At 40.3% G+C, this 18,205-nt stretch overlaps 1 protein-coding gene across 1 annotated transcript in view; it reads right to left on the minus strand.

Moving 5' to 3' along the window:
- LOC140154266 (apoptosis regulator BAX-like) overlaps positions 1-18,205 on the minus strand; it is a 41,675-nt gene that overhangs the window by 5,601 nt on the left and 17,869 nt on the right. Inside the window, exon 4 of the mRNA XM_072176851.1 lies at positions 288-429. Within this exon, the coding sequence (XP_072032952.1) occupies positions 288-429 (142 nt within the window). The remainder of the gene's footprint in view (positions 1-287; positions 430-18,205) is intronic.

The raw sequence follows: 18,205 nt of genomic DNA on the forward strand, positions 1-18,205 counted from the left end.
CAAAAACATGATTTTTAGTTAAAAAAACATGATTTTTGGTCAAAACATGATTTTGCTTAAAAATGTTATTTCTTTTCAAAAATGTGTTTGGACAAATGTGTGATTTTGGGTCATAAATGTGATTTTGGGTCAAAATGAGATTTTGGGTCAAAACTGTGATTTTGGGTCATAAATGTGATTTTGGGTCAAAAATGAGATTTTGGGTCAAAAATGATTAAATCCTATACATGTATATATTCTATATGCTCTATGTACAGAGCTTGTCAACTGAAGTACTTACTACTTACCCGAATAACAGCTTCTAAAGTGAAGTAGAATACAGCCACTATTCTTCCCCAGTTAAGATCCTTGGTATCACCGAAGATCACCTTTGCTACCGTCATGATGGTGTCTATCTTGGGCATGCTCTCAAATAAACAATCCAATTGCCTGGAAAAGAAATAATATGTTACAATTAGGGATTCAATCATGTTTCACCGTTGTTCATCACCGCGTTTAACAACGATGCACAGCGTCGTCTGCGTGGTTTACCAGCGAGGGCAGCTTTAGCTGCCCGGTAAGTAAACACGCAGACGCTACCGGACGCGAAGTTGTTAAACGGTGATGAACAACGGTGAAACATGATTGAATCCTTTCAACAACGAAAAGAAGCTAAAGATCGTATAATTCACGATTATTTCACGAGGAAATGTTAGTTAATCATTGTCACTAAGCCTTACAAAAACTTCGATGATTTCTCTCTTAATATCATCAATAAAACTACAGAATAAAACGGCATAATTTAGCCGCTATCTGAAAATACTGAATTCAACTTGTAAGCTTGCATACGCACAAAGGTTCCAAGCATGACGAATTTTACGCGCTCTCGCGTAACACGTAGTCTTGTTTCGCGTTCACAGATACGCTACAGTAAAAGTGTGGATTCATCACGGATTAACAACGGTTGGCTCCTGTACAAAGGTATAGGAGGAGTTGTTGAATCTGTAAACAATGAGAATTTCAACAAATTGTTTATCATAACTCTAATTTGAATACCTGAGTGGAAGAAGGGCCCAACTCCATCAAAACTGTTTTTGAGATATTAAGAAAAAACTTAATATTTCGAAAAGTTTTATAGGCAGAATGTTTTCACCTTCAGTGGACCTTTAATACATGAACATACAATGTTACATACATTTGAAATTATATATGATGTTTCCATGGCAACGGTTATTGTGAACGGTACAGGTCTTAATACGATCTGGAGTTGGGCCCTTCTTCCACTAATATACTGCAAGTGCCAGTTCCATAAGCAGATGTGTTATAAATAGCTACAGAATTTGGGTAATTATCCATTAATTGCACAAGTAGAAGCATGTAATATGTTAGTAAGAAAGTTTATTGTAGTGAAAAGCAGATTTCATGGATGAACAAAATTTCTCTTTAACCCAATATTTCAGGGTTTTCTTCCATGAAAAACCATGGTTAAGTGTACGTAGAAGACTATTTAGAGAGTGGATTTTGGCTCATCTTTCACACACAAGGAAGAACAGTCTGCTGGCAATAAAATGCTGTAAAAATTGGAGTTGGGCACTTCTTCTACTCAGGTATTCAATTTATTTTTATTTTGCGCTCATTTCCATTTTTTGAAGTTCAATTGATTTGGAAAGTTTCATGTGTCTCTGACCGGGGGGGGGGGGGTACTCAAGTTTGGTTTTGGTAGGGACGTGCGCTGAGATTTTGGAAGTAGACCCATAAATATACCAATTTTTCAAGAAATTTGGACCCATTGATATACCAAAAGTCAAAATTTTCGGCCGAATTTACCCAAAATTGTCTTAGTTTTTACAAATTTTGGGAAAATTTTGAACATTTTGGCTAGATTAAAGAAAAATTGGGCTGTTTTCCGAAAAAATTGAGAAAATTTTGAAAAAAGGACCCATTCATATACCAAAATAGGCTTTGAAAAAGGGGTCATTGATATACCAGAAGGCTGAAAATGCTACCCATGTTTTATGCACGTCCCGTATGGTCATTTGTACTGAGTACCCCCGGGTCTCTGACACAGATTGATCGCCAAGTTTGTGCAGTTTAGAGTTAGCTAGTCTTCGACTCGCTAGGCCATTTATCGAATGGATGACATCATTGTTTGAATCAATGGGCAGATGAACATGTTATTTATTTGTGTTCTCTTTTATCATCTTCTCTGGGTAACATGTATCAACATGTATACATTGTAGTAGAGGATGATTAATAACCCTACCTTGTAACACTGAACACTGCTTTTTACTATCAGTAGTTAAAGGAGAAACAAAAAGGAAAGAAGATGAACAAAGAAGTCACTTGGTACTCCCGGGATTCAAACCTTAGACCCCTTGCGAGCCAAGCACAAGATCACCAACCGGTAGTCACAGGCAGCGTTCGAAAGAGGGATTTTGCTGGCCCAGCCAGCAATTCAGTATGCATAGCACTTTGGGTTATTGCATGGCTTCATGTGGGATTCATGAATGCGCAGTGGTTGTCATTGTGGTACAAATGTATTTTGTGGAATAAAATAGAAAAATGTATAACATCAAACATACTGCACTTAGTATACCCCTTGTTTATCAGGAGGATAACAAGGCGGTTCTCGAACCACGAGTCTCGCCTGCTTTTGTGACCGCCTGCTTTTGCGATAACTGTTGGTAGAGAGGTAAATGAATTTGGCGGTTATCGGCTGGGCACGATTATCTGGCTGATGGCAACTATACTGTACCCACCAAGTTTCATGCCCATGCAACAGTTTTTACTAATATGACCTCAGATGACCCCTGGTGGCCCTGAAATGACCTTCTAAATTTTTGGCTCTAAATGTTGACTGTACCCCTCATGCTAAGTTTCATGCCCATACGACAGTTTTTACTAATTTGACCTCAGATGACCCCTGGTGGCCTCGAAATGACCTTCCAAAAATTTGGCTTTAAATGTTGACTGTACCCATCAAGTTTCATACCCATACGACAGTTTTTACTAATTTGACCTCAGTTGACCCCTGGTGACTCTGAAATTACCTTCCAAATATTTGGTTTTAAATGTTGACTGTACCCACCAAGTTTCATGCCCATACAACAGTTTTTGCTAATTTGACCTCAGATGACCCCTGGTGACCCCGAAATGACCTTCCAAAAATTTGGCTTTAAATGTTGACTGTACCCACTAATTTTCATGCCCATCCGACAGTTTTTACTAATTTCAACATGTATACATGGTAGTAGAGGATGATTAATAACCCTACCTTGTAACACTGAACACTGCTTTTTACTATCAGTAGTTAAAGGAGAAACAAAAAGGAAAGAAGATGAACAAAGAAGTCACTTGGTACTCCCGGGATTCAAACCTTAGACCCCTTGCGAGCCAAGCACAAGATCACCAACCGGTAGTCACAGGCAGCGTTCGAAAGAGGGATTTTGCTGGCCCAGCCAGCAATTCAGTATGCATAGCACTTTGGGTTATTGCATGGCTTCATGTGGGATTCATGAATGCGCAGTGGTTGTCATTGTGGTACAAATGTATTTTGTGGAATAAAATAGAAAAATGTATAACATCAAACATACTGCACTTAGTATACCCCTTGTTTATCAGGAGGATAACAACGCGGTTCTCGAACCACGAGTCTCGCCTGCTTTTGTGACCGCCTGCTTTTGCGATCGGCTGGGCACGATTATCTGGCTGATGGCAACTATACTGTACCCACCAAGTTTCATGCCCATGCAACAGTTATTACTAATATGACCGCAGATGACCCCTGGTGGCCCTGAAATGACCTTCTAAATTTTTGGCTCTAAATGTTGACTGTACCCCTCATGCTAAGTTCCATGCCCATACGACAGTTTTTACTAATTTGACCTCACATGACCCCTGGTGGCCTCGAAATGACCTTCCAAAATTTGGCTTTAAATGTTGACTGTACCCATCAAGTTTCATGCCCATACGACAGTTTTTACTAATTTGACCTCAGTTGACCCCTGGTGACTCGAAATTACCTTCCAAATATTTGGTTTTAAATGTTGACTGTACCCACCAAGTTTCATGCCCATACAACAGTTTTTGCTAATTTGACCTCAGATGACCCCTGGTGACCCGAAATGACCTTCCAAAAATTTGGCTTTAAATGTTGACTGTACCCACTAAGTTTCATGCCCATCCGACAGTTTTTACTAATTTGACCTCAGATGACCCCTGGTAACCTCAAAATGACCTTCCAAAAATTTGGCTTTAAATGTTGACTGTACCCACCAAGTTTCATGCCCATACGACAGTTTTACTAATTTGACCTCAGATGACCCCTGGTGACCCCCAAATGACCTTCCAAAAATTTGGCTTTGACTTACCCACCAAGTTTCATGCCCATACGACAGTTTTTACTAATTTGACCTCAGATGACCCCTGGTGACCCCAAAATGAACTTCCAAAATTTGGCTTTAAATGTTGACTGTACCCATCAAGTTCCATGCCCATACGACAGTTTTTAATAACTTGACCTCAGATGACCCCTGAGTGACCTCGGATGACCCCGTAATGACCTTCCAAAAATTTGGCAAAACCAAAGAACTATTTCATCAAAGTAATAAATCAAAACAGAAAGATGCTTCCTTTACGAGTTATCACTCATTGAAAGTGCTACTTTGCTATACTTAACATGGAAAGCGACTATCTTAAAGTCGTCATATTTCCTTAATTACATGACCGATCAAGCTGTTATTTGGATATGTGATGCACAGTTGAAAATTAATTATTAAGATTTGGTGACCTCAGTTGACCTTTGACCTTGTATGTGACCTTTGACCTCACGAAATTGGATAAAGTATGTTGCGCTGAAAATCTAATCAGGTCGAGTACCTCTGGCCACGCAACGTCACTGTACCCAATACGGATCTCCAGATAATCTGTTCACAAGGTATTTTGCTTATTACGCATATATTATGCAAATTAGGTACTTAATTACCATATTTTACGCTCAAAATCTAATCAGGTCGAGAACCTCTGGCCACACTACTCACCGGACGCAAACAAGCAGACATGTTCGTGTCTGCAGAACATGTTGCGCTTGACGCGGGCGGTAACGGCGCAGCAATCACGCAAACGATCGCGTTTTTCGTTCCAGACATGAACGCTTATTTCTCCGCGTCCGACCACCCGACCAAAATCACCTTGGATACGTGGCTTCACCTACTGCCATGGTTAGGGATGGGCAGTTACAGGTCTAGGTGGTATGTCTATGCATACATCCACACACACACACCCCCACCCCCACCTACATCCACACACACGGACAGACAAAAATAGTGATTACTAAGTCCCATCCTGAACAAAGTTCAGGCGAGACAACAAAATGGTTTCTGTAAAAATGTCACTATGTCACAAAAAATACTATTTTGAACCTTTTCTCAAGAAAATATATTAAGGGATGGGGTATGAACGTTTGGACAGTATTTATTATGGGACATTAGAGCACATCAGACATATCGAATTGCATTCTGAATACGAAGAATGTCCTTCTGATATCAAATAATTTTGATTTTTGAAATTGCAATGTATTACACATTTTATGGCAAATGATTAAAAATTGATATTTTTGATATTTAACAGTACTCGAAGTAAACTTTATAAATCTGATGATTTACACTTAAAGTGTATGTAACTAAGTGGGATGAAAAGCTGACATCAATTGAAAATTTTGACCTTTCGTATTGAAGATATGAATTTATGGTAGCTTTTTGCTGCAAGTTCTAATCACTATCTTGCTTTTAAGAGAACATTGATATGGGGAAAGGGCATTTTTAAAACTCTGGTGAAAACAATAAATTTGCAGGGCATAACTGGCAATATCTCATCACAATCTAAATTGCTATGCAATTGCAATCACACAAACATAAAATATTGCTATACAATGTACATAATTATTGCTATAGGCCTACAAATAAATCTTTGTCACAATTTTCTATGCAACTATGACACTAAATTATGCCCTGACAATAAATTTGTAATTGCTTCTTGGTCCTAGAAGCAATAATTATAGTTTTTATAGTCCTGCAAAATTTGGGTGATTTATTTTGGTGACTTTCAGCAACCCTGTACAGTTATCATCTGGGAAATAAGGTTACCCAATATTCTGAGGTCACATTTTTGACTCAAAAGTTGGGAAGTGTGGAAATTTACTTCTACCAAAATACATTGTTATCTTGGCCTGACTGTCATCCCCTAATTTAACTGGGTTGAATCGGCTATCCAATAAGAAATGTTGTAAACAATGCAGTACTCCCTATATTCCAGCACTACATGTAGGCCTAATATTTTTGGATTTAAAAAAATGTTATTCTATTTTGCCAAAATGAATCATTGCTAAATCTATCCTTCAGTTTGTTCTAACTGGCAATTAAAGTTAAATTTTAATATGCAATTTGAGGGAAATATATTTTCTAATGACTTGGCACTTAAGTTTAAACATTCAAGATTGATAGTATAGGTTATGAGTTAGCTCATGAATTTAGTTTTTTTTATGTTAATTTTGATATTAAATTGGTTCTAAAAGAAATAGAAAATGTGTTTTTCCAAAAATTAGAATGCATATCAAACCTAAAATTAGTTTGGACTTAATTGTCACAGCATACAAAAAACACACATGTTTTTAGCCCTTATTTCCAAATATTTGCCAAATATTAAAATTTGACTTTTCCAGTTAGAACTAACTGAAGGATTATGATTAGGTTATGTTTCATTTGGCAAAACATGATAATATTTTTTCCAAAAAATTAGTTCTGTATTTTTCTGGAATAGGGAGTACTTAGTTCTCACTCTCAGGGGGATAACTAATCAACCTACCTTTACATGTACCTTGTGTTGTGAACCACTTGCCCGACAAACTGCTCTGATAAATGTCCATCCACTTGGAAACTTGATTTAAATCATGCCAAACACGTATCCACAAAGATGCTATGTACATCGCTTCCAATGAAAAGCAGAGTATATTCACCATGGCGATCAAGTACTACAAATTCCTGAATTCAGATGCTTAAAAATATCAAGTTCATACCATTGAGACTAAGTAGCAGGCCAGACTATTGCATAATTGTCCTTTGTCTTCTTGAAGAGCTGTTCAACTTAAATGTCCGATTTTAGCCTTTACTAATTATTATGCTTCAAAAATTTATCATCAACTTCTTCCATTTTCTGGGTTAATTCCACAATATTAGTCATGATCATCCTCCTCCAAACAGAAGATGGCGTCCTTCAACTTATTCCCTTTAATTACTGGTTGCATTATAATTATTAAAAGTTGTCAATCACAATGTTACTCCTCCTTCTCTTCTTCCTCTTTTGTACAGCTGATGGTGTCCTCAACTCCTTTCTTCTTTTAATACTGGTTACATTATATCACAAGTTGTCCCCAGAAGTCAATCACAACGTTACTCCACCTCCTCCAAACAGAAGATGATGTTCTCCTCCTCTGAACAGAAGATGGTGTCATTCAACTTCTTCCCTTACTGGTTGATTATATTAAAAGTTGTCAATCACAAAATTACTCCTCCTCCTCCTCATCCTCTTTTTAACCAAAAGATGGTGTCCTCAACTCCTTTCTTCTTTTACTGGTTGCATTATATCACAAGTTGTCCCTGGAAGTTGTCAATCACTCCGCCTCCTCCAAACAGAAGATGGTGTCATTCAACTTCTTCCCTTCCCTTACTGGTTGATTATATTAAAAGTTGTCAATCACAAAATTACTCCTCCTCCTCCTCTTTTTAACCAAAAGATGGTGTCCTCAACTCCTTTCTTCTTTTACTGGTTGCATTATATCACAAGTTGTCCCTGGAAGTTGTCAATCACTCCGCCTCCTCCAAACAGAAGATGATGTTCTTCAACTTCTTCCCTTTTACTGGTTGCATTAATTTAAAGTTGTCAATCACAGCATTACTCTTCCTCTTCCTCTTTTGAACAAGAGATGGTGTCCTCAACTCCATTCTTTTACTGGTTGCATTTTTTACACGCTGTCAATCACAACTTTAATACCATGCCGAACTCTAGTTTTCAACAGTGTATTCAGAAACAGTTTTGTTATCTTCTCTTTTTGGAAAACAGTTTGTTTTCTAATTCTATCTATAAAACATCAGCTGCGACTTATACAATCCACATCCAAATTTAACAGCAGTAACTAAATTCTTTCTGGATTTGATATAACTTTGCTTCATAATGTTGAACAAGTTCATTATTTCATCTTTCAAGTTTATTGTTTCATAGATCTTCCAGTCAAATAAAATATCATTTTCTCTGCTACGTATTGTCAGTTAAACGCCACACGATCCCCACCAATCTTGATGCTCCCCATCTCCAAACACTCCAACTCATCATCAGAAGCGCTTGATGAGCTATCGTGATAAGATGTACTTAACCTCTTCCGACATAACCTTTTCCTCCCCGAGTCAATCGCATCAAGTTTGTCTTCAAGTTTCAGTTCTGCCTTGTGGAACATTTCCTCCTCGTCCGACACCCCCTGGAACGCCGTCTGCCAGAACATGTTCCCGTTTGTCATGGCAACAGCTTGCTCGACGGTGTACATCATGTCTTGCAGCTTCATCTCTGCATCAAGTTGACTGTTAACGATGGATCGGACTACACTCCATGCTTCCGTCAATGGATTCAAAGTGCCATGATATGGTGGGATCTTGAGTACACTATGTTCCATTTCTTCAGCTAGAACTTCGATTACGCACGGTCCATGTGAATCTTGCTTGCCTTTTGGAGTCGAAGCCTTTTTCTTCGATGACATTTTGCTCGACGTCTTTGGCACATTGATGAATTTCCTCCACTGATGCGGCTTGCTATCAACAACAATCACAGAGTTTGGAGATATTGATGGTAGTAGAAGCTCCGAACACCAAAGCTCAAACTCTGAAGGGTCCATCGTATTCCAGTTACCCGCAGAATCCTTCGTAACTTGAAGAAAACAAAGGCAATTGGAAATCCATCCTGATCGGGTCGCTGCATGCAGTACTCTTAATCCAACATGGTTTTCACTCTTGTCCTTCGATACCTCATCATTACAAAACAATTCATCACCAACATACACTATGTTCAAACTTGAAGCTTTATCACTGCGAATCTGGCTCAAAAAGTTGCCACCATGCAGTTGCTTCCTAAGTACGCACTTCCCATTGTCGTTCACAGAAACACCAAACACACCTGGTAGCAACTGCTTTAGTTCGTCTCTCTCATATGAGAACACTTGTCCTGTGTTGACTATCTTTGTATTCACTTCATCATATATCTTATCTACAGTGATTTGGGAATCTTCGGCTAACAGATGGCATAGGACACTTTGTATCAATGAAAGATCGTACGAGTTCAGATTCAGAGTCCGAGCAGCATCAATATTCTTTGGAACTGTTGTGGCACCTGTTACTTGCTGTTGCTGCTGAGCTTCTTTCAGTTTCTTTTGGGAGCTGATGTCTGATGAAGTACTCTTAGACGTCGTCTGGGAAGACTTCTTCCTGGAAAGGATGATCCTTTGCTCTTCTGAAGACTTCTTCCTGGAAAGACGGATTCTGGCATTGCTGGAATCGTCTGAGATAATAACTACATCTGGTCCTGTCTTCTGGGATTGAGGAATGCACGATGGAATCTCTCTGGACAGTTGCTGTATACCAGTTTGACCACCTGATGCAAGTGCGTTTTGTGATACTCCCCCATTCAAAGTAGAAGTTGAGCTTAAGCTATGGTCACTTGAAGTAGCAGAAGTTTGTGCCACCGGCTTTGCAGTGAATGAACTATGCTCTGTGTATGGATACAGAAGAGGCTTCACAGGTATCCCATAATTCTCTGGTTTATTATAAGTATCACCATTTTGTTTTGACGCTACCCCTACAGACTGTAATGGATTCAGAGTCTGCGATCCAAACTGGAAGACAAAGTGCTCTGGGCCTGCTGATGATGGAGTACTCTGACTTTGTGATACCACTTGTGGTGATGCAGATGGCTGCCAGGTTGAAACAGACATGCTCAGTGTCTGCTTGATGGACGGCTGCCGGGAAGGATTTGACAGTTTTGATCCATTAGTTGAGTCTTGCACAGGTTTCGTCGATGAAACATCTGTCCTCTGTTTTCTTTGAGGTATCTTCTCTGCTTCATTACTTAAGGTCTGTGCTCCAGGTGTTGAGATTGGATAGAGATTGATACTCTTGATTGATACCTTCACATTACTCTTGGGCTGTATTGGCTTAAATTTGGACATGTTTGACCCTGAGGTGGCTACAGTTGTTGACATCTGTGGGACCATGATTGCCTGTACTGGTACACACACTGAATTACTGTCCAGAAGTAACAGATGCTTTGAGTTTCCAATGGAGCCAATGTAAGTTGGAGTCGCCTGTGTGGTCTTCCGGTTGTCTGGCGCAACTGATGTGGATGACCAAGATGAAACTGGAGGCTTTGGGGTTTGTACAGGATGTGGCTTTCCATCAATAAGCGTGTTATCTTTAGATGATACATGACCATATTTAGCTGCAGATTTGTTACCTTGCAGACTTGGCACTTGTTGAACAACTTTACTGGTTACCACAGTATTTTGTTTCGAGTCATTTGATGATTTACTTTTCTTAGCGCTCGTAGCCTGTGACTGTTGAGGTGTTCCACCTCTTCTGCAGTCTTCTGCAGGTTTCGAATCAATAGCACCTAGCCTCATTTCAATCTGCTCCGTAATGTACTTCATATAATCGATCCCTATCATCGGCGGTGGTGAGGATGGTCTTGATGGCAATCTTGTACTTTTACACACTTTTGTTGCCGATCTATTCAACACTGGTGCATCCCGGTTGCTGCTTACAGTTTTCTTGCTGCAGTTTGAAGAAATCTGTTGCTTCTTTGTGGCATTGCTTCGGTGATTAAGATCAATCTTTGAAGTCACACCAGGAGGAATCTTATGGTCAGCATCCAGATTGGATGCAGAAGATGAGGATTCCACAGGCAAGTTCTCTGAAATTGCTTGGGAGAAGACATCCATAATTCTGAGTTCCATGGTGTGATCTTTCTTTCTGGAAGGAATGCTCGATGTCTTATCATTGACAATACTCTGAGAATCCACATCAGTGTTCCTATCTGTTATAGGTGTGTCGTTAACGCTAGCTGCCTGAGTTGTTTGAATACTAAATGAAGGTCCTGACGGTGGTGCAATTTGACTCTGTCCTGTGGAATGTACAATTTGACTCTGTTGCTCTCCTGGAGCGGATCTTCCTCGCATTTGGATCAGACGACCAGATGAGTCATTTCTGCAACCATCTTGTGCATTTTCCAAGTTTGAATTTACTTGATGGATAGATGTCACGTATGTCTTCTCCATATTCTGGTATGATTGCAGATTTTCACCGCGTTCAGGTGCAGGCACCGTCACTGTCTTCCCTTGATTTAATAGTCTTTTCTTAATTAAGTATTCCAGAATAAGTGACTTATTGTTTTTACCGGTGCTCTTGTCGTCACTTGTTTGTGTTAACTGGCTGTTCTGATCTTCTTGGTCAATATTTTGTAAACATCTGCTTTCAGTTTGCTTCTCTGATAATGGATCACAACCTCTGGTAACCTTGGTAACCTCAGGTGGTGCATTCTGGTATCTATTAGAAACTTCAGGTGGTGCATTCTGGTATCTACTCGGCGCCTCAGGTGGTGCATTCTGGTGTCTACTTGGAACCTCAGGTGGTGCATTCTGGTGTCTACTCGGAACCTCAGGTGGTGCATTCTGGTATCTACTCAGAACCTCAAGTGGTGCATTCTGGTATCTATTCTCAGTATCATCAGGATGGATTCTATTTCTGCTTGCAACAAAACCAGTCTTTAAAAGTGCTTCTTTAGCTGCAGGTTTCAAATGTTTTGCAGGGTTTGGCAAAACACCACATTTCGATGATAAATCTTCTGATGGTTTCCTCTTCCGATCTTTACTAGATATTCCTCCTCCATGCAATTTGGAAACCACTTCTTTATCTTTTTCACAATCATAGCCTTCAGCAGTCGCTTGCTTAAACAGAGTCCGAGTGATACTAGGTGATATCTGTCTGCTTTGAGAAATGTCCATCTGCTTGTTGTTTGGTGCAAGAGTCTGACCTGGGTTGGTCTCTCTGACGCTTGGTGAAACCTGCTGGTGAGCGGCCACTGCTTGATGATACATGTAAGGGTTAGCATGTGACTGATGTGGCATATAAGGATAACCTTGCTGACGAGCAGAATATGGAGGAGGTGGTTGCCGTGGATACATCATATGACTCGGATGCATGTAAGATGACGGTACATGTTGGTAACCCATTTGTGGACCATAACTCGGTGGCAACGGTGGTGGCACAGGGGGTAGGTAACTCCCCCGGGGTAACTCCACGGTGTTGGCTGTGGATACGACCCCACCATCGGTGCTCCATCTGGTGTAGGAACTTGGAACGATGACATGTAATGATATGGCCACTGGTTTCTGGGTGCATATGGTTGTTGCCATGGTGACTGCGATGGTGGTGCAAATGACGAGGGTCTATTGGCTGCCTGAAATGCTGCTGCCGCTGCGTCACTGCAAAGTTGTCGATGATAATAGTATCTTAATATATCACTGCCCGGATTATAAGATCTCCAATGTTCCGTCTGGTTGTTGTTTATATCTGACGGCGTTTGGTGTCCTACTTTTTCACTTGCCGATACCGAAGATCCTCTGGATGATCCAGATGTTGAGGTTGTAACTGAAGACGTATCACTGTCTTTATTCTCCTCTGACAAACCAGGTTCTGTCTTGATTTGTATATTTGCAGACATTTTTCCATATAAAAATCACCCAATGCAGCAATGTAGTATGAACTTTATATCACCGTATATCACCGGGAAAGTCAGGAATATATTATATAGTCATCAATGTTTTAACACCACACAGAAGATCATACATTGATGTTTCTCTTGAAATTTAGGAGTTTCTGTTTCCATGCAATGACAATTTTACAAGAAAAATAAATGTTCCATTTTTGGCAAAAAGTAGGAATGTGCAAATTTTCAACACAACCACTTGTATGTACATAGAGCAAGAGACCTGTTCAGCATATCATGCACTCAGAACAATGTAAATTTGGCACATGTACTGTACATGCACATGGAAAGTTAATTGAAAAGATATACAATGCACTAAAAATCAACAGTATTATCCAGGGATTATGCAAATTTTCCTGATGAATCCTGTATGGGTATATCTCAGCTCAGCCAATCATGTTTGCATATGGTATGACATTTGATCCTGGCCTATTGTAGCAAAGATCTATTTTAAGATCTTGGCAATACCAAGAATTCCAAGTCTTAATCCTATCACTGTATCACACACAAGTTGTTATAATCCTCAGTCTCAGCACATCTATTCATATAGCCATTCAATAAACAGCACTTGTGCACAGTTCCATCACAATAACTGGAAGAAATCCACCATCAAACAATACACTTTTTATAGGTCATTAGTTTCAGCTAGGTGTTCTCATTCAATACATCCTTATAATCCTCCTATTCAGTAGGATACACAGCTCTAATCACAGACCACTGAGAAGTATTTGCACACTCCACATTATTTTATTGAGTTATTTCATCATTGCTAAAACATGTGGAGTGAAGCATGAAGGAAGCTAGCCAATCAGAGCAAGCCATTTTGATGACTAGGGAATTACCACACTCCCTACAGACAGTAACCCAGAAATAACCTTGGCAAGGTTTATTGGGGAATTTCTCTTGACCTTCTATGACCTTGTATTTCTGACATCATTACCAATCAGATCTGACCTACATCAACTGACTACAAAGTCCAAACTTCATTTGCCCATATGCTGCAGGGGTCTACTTAAAAAAATAATATTCTAATCTCTGTAAAGAACTTTCCTCACAACTGGATGGGACTGGATCCTTTTGCAGTAACACAAAACAAGCTACATTGTATTATTTATCTAGGCCTATATTGTAACATCTCCATAGTAAAGAAATAAAATTGTATTTTACATGTTTTAAGTTTTCACTGTCAGATATGTCCTCTTTTAAATTAAAAGGGCATTTGTGATCCACAGCCTCACCCCCCCCCCCCTTATCTCCAAAAAATCTGAGATTTTTACACCACTGGACCATAATGTTTATATACCGGGGGGGGGGGCACTCACATAAATGGTCTGTACGCATGCGTGACCAAAAAACAAGGAAAAGGGATGTTTTTTAGGCAAGGCAAGTTACGCGAGTGATGCATTTAGGGTCTAAAAAACACTGATTTTCAAGAATAAGGGTAGTTTTCTGAAACTGAACAACTCATTTAGGGTACGTTCAAATTTTTGGTAAATTAAAACTAGAGTCCAAAAAGGGTAGGCCCTACATTTTTTCATTTTTACTAGCCAAAAAACTCATTAGGGGGTAACTTTTATATTAAATTACCTTATTAAGGGCCTAAATTTGCTGGTAGGGTAAAACTCGTTTAGGGGGTGTTTAAAGAAAATTTGGTCACGCATGCGTACACTATCTATCAACAACAGTTACAACAGTGGCGTATGGAGCAGTATAAGAGGCTGTGCAATTATTATGAGCCCCCCCTCCCGTAAAATTTCCAAACGGCTCGCCAAAAATTGCTTGCCCCCTTCCCCCCTCGGCCCACCAAAAATTGCTTGCCACCCCCTCTCGGCCTGCCAAATTTGGATATTTAACATGTTTAAGCGTTTCTGTACTGTTTTCCTAAGCCTTTTTAGAGCGTTTTATATAAAGGGCGCCCCATGAATGTAATGTGTGCCAAAATTGCTTTTCCCCTCTCAGCTTGCCAAAATTGATTCTCCCCTTTCGCTTGCCAATAATTTCTCCCCCACTCAATTTTACCTCCCCAGGGCTGAAGTTTTGGGAATAAGCTTTTTTGTGGATATCTGTACAAATGTCATAAAAAGAGGATGCTAGGATCACAATATCCCCCCTTAATTTTGGTCCAAACAGAGGGGAGGCAATACAAAGAAAATTGCTATATTAATACCAACACTTTTAATGTCACCATTGCGAGTCACTCCTCGGACATGGTTCGGGTTGATTCTTTTGACACATGTAAAACTGTAGGCCCTATATGCCATCCTGCATGCCATTTAGGCCTATGTAATGTGTTATGATTAATATTTCCATTGTAAATATTGAATTAAACCTCTTGTTCAGTCGTTTTAGGGGCTGTGCAATAATTATGGGGGTAAAATTTCTGAACGGCCTGCCAAAAATCGCTTGCCCCCCACCCTCTCGGCCTGCCAAAAATCGCTTGCCCCTCTCCGCCCGCCAAAAAATCTTTGCCCCCCCCCCCTTTGAACATGGTTAATTTTTTGTGTTCCAATTTGCAAACCTTATTGGTCTAGATATATGTTGTGAGTGCAGCGAGCAGGATAATTTTCATATTAACCCTAACCCTACCCGTGGTTTTTTGGCTATCGGAAGGGAAAGAAGGAACGAAAAGGAGAGAAGATGAAGAAGAAAGTCACTTGGCACCCCGGGATTCGAACCTCGGACCCCTCGCATGCCACGCAGAAGATCCCCAGCATGTAGCTACACAGGTGACGTTGGCCCGGCCAACGATTCCCTGGGTATATATGACTTGGTCTGGTTGCGTCATCAAGTCCCAGGGAATGCATGCACGTCACGCAGAGTGGTTTTAATAGTGAGCTTTAGTGAGTCCTAGTTGGGTTAGGGTTAAAGCATTTCCGTACTGTTTTCCCGGATCCCAAGCCTTTTTAGAGTGTTTAATTAACAAGGCGGTTCTCGAACCACGAGTCTCGCCTGCTTTCGCGATCGCCTGCTTTTACGATTACTTTTGGTAGAAGTAAATGAACCTGCAACAACCCATGGCGATTTGCCTGTTCAATTTGAGCTTGATTGGACCAATATTGGAATTTGACCTTTGATCCCTAAATTTTGGTGGGTCTCGGCTGGGCACAATTACCTGGCTGATGGTGACTGTAGGCCTACTCACCAAATCTCATGCCCATCCGACAATTTTTACTAATTTGACCTCAGATGACCCCTACTGACCCCAAAATGACCTTCCAAAAATTGGGCTCTAAATGTTGACTGTACATGTCATGCCCATACAACAGTTTTAGTCATTTGACTTCAGATGACCTCTGAGTGACCTCAGATGACCTTGCAATGACTGTCCAAAAATGTGGCTCTAAATGATGACTGTACCCACCAAGTTTCATGCCCCTGTGACAGTTTTTAGAAATTTGACCACAGATGACCCATGGGTGACCTCAGATGTCCCTGAAATGACCTTCCAAAAATTGGACTTTAAATGTTGACTGTAACCACCAAGTGTCATGCCCATGGATGACCTTTGATGATCCCAAAATGACCATACAACAGTTTTTAGTAATTTGACCTCAGATGACCCCTGGGTGACCTTGGATGACCCCTAAATTACCATCTGAAACTTTGACTCTAAATGTTGACTGTATCCACCAAGTTTCATGCCCATATGGCAGTTTTTAGTAATGTGACCTCAGATGACCCCTGTGTGACCTTGGATGGCCCCGAAATCACCTTCCGAAACTTTGACTCTAAATGTAGACTGTACCCACCAAGTTTCATGCCCATATGACAGTTTTTAGTAATTTGACCTCAGATGACCCTTAGGTGACCTCGGATGAACCCGAAATAACCTTCCGAAAATTTTACTCCAAATGTTGACTGTACCCACCAAGTTTCATGCCCATACGACGGTTTTAGTCATTTGACCTCAGATGACCCCTGGGTGACCTCGGATGACCCTGAAATAATCTTCCGAACATTTTACTCTAAATGTTGACTGTACCCACCAAGTTTCATGCCCATACGACAGTTTTAGTAATTTGACCTCAGATGACCCCTGGGTGACCTCGGATGACCCTGAAATAATCTTCTGAACATTTGACTCTAAATGTTGACTGTACCCACCAAGTTTCATGCCCATACGACAGTTTTTAGTAGTTTGACCTTAGATGACCCCTGGGTGACCTCGGATGACCCCGAAAGAATCTTCCGAACATTTTACTCTAAATGTTGATTGTACCCACCAAGTTTCATGCCCATACGACAGTTTTAGTAATTTGACCTCAGATGACCCCTGGGTGACCTCAGATGACCCGAAATAATCCGAACATTTGACTCGATGTAGCACCCCAACAGAGACGTTTTTTACATAAAAACCCGTTTTAGACATTTTTTGAAAAATGCTTCCTTCACCCTAAAAAGGTTGTTTTAAATGTACAGTTTCCTATACTTTTGTACATGAGAGACATTCTTAAAAGTCTTTTTGGCCTAATAACTTGGCCTACATGACCGAAATTGATATATATAATGCATAATATAAAAACATTATTTAATTAAATTTTGACCCCCCAACTTCGAGTGTGTGGGAGGGGGCCACATGGGGGGGGGGGTGCTAGTGAACATTTGACTCGATGTAGCACCCCAACAGAGACATTTTTGACATAAAAACCCGTTTTAGACATTTTTTTGAAAAAATGCTTCCTTCACCCTAAAAAGGTGCTTTTAAATGTACAGTTTCCTATACTTTTGTACATGAGTCTTTTTTAGGCCTAATGACTTGGCCTACATGACCGAAATTGATATATGTAATGCATAATATAAAAACAATATTTCATTAAATTTTTGACCCCCCCCCCAACTTGGAGTGTGTGGGAGGGGCCACATGGGGGGGGGGGTACTAGTGTGCATCCTCTGGTCATACTACCCCCTACCACATTATGTTGACCGTGCCCCACCAAGTATCGTGCCCATACGACAGTTTTTAGTCATTTGACCTCAGATGACCCCTGGATGACCTTGGGTGACCTTGACGCACTAACCAATACAAACTTGTTCTGTCTGGGGTGAAGATGCACCCACCCACCAAGTTTGCAGAACGTGCCACCCCCAGTCTCTGAGAAAATAGGTTTTTGCATTTTATGCATAAATTATGCAAATTAGGTACTTAATTACCATATTTTGCGCTGAAAATCGAATCGGATTGAGATCCTCTGGTCATACTACCCCCTACCACGTTTCATCATCATAGGGCTTAGGGATCTTACGAATCCCCAGATACAGCTCCACAAGGCGGATTTCTTCAGATTTCCAACCATATTTGTAGAATCGTTCCGCATAAATTATGCAAATTAACAACTAAATGCGCATACTTTTCGCCAAAAACTAATCA

Source organism: Amphiura filiformis, chromosome 6, assembly GCF_039555335.1.
Source record: "Amphiura filiformis chromosome 6, Afil_fr2py, whole genome shotgun sequence".
NCBI lineage: Eukaryota > Metazoa > Echinodermata > Ophiuroidea > Amphilepidida > Amphiuridae > Amphiura > Amphiura filiformis.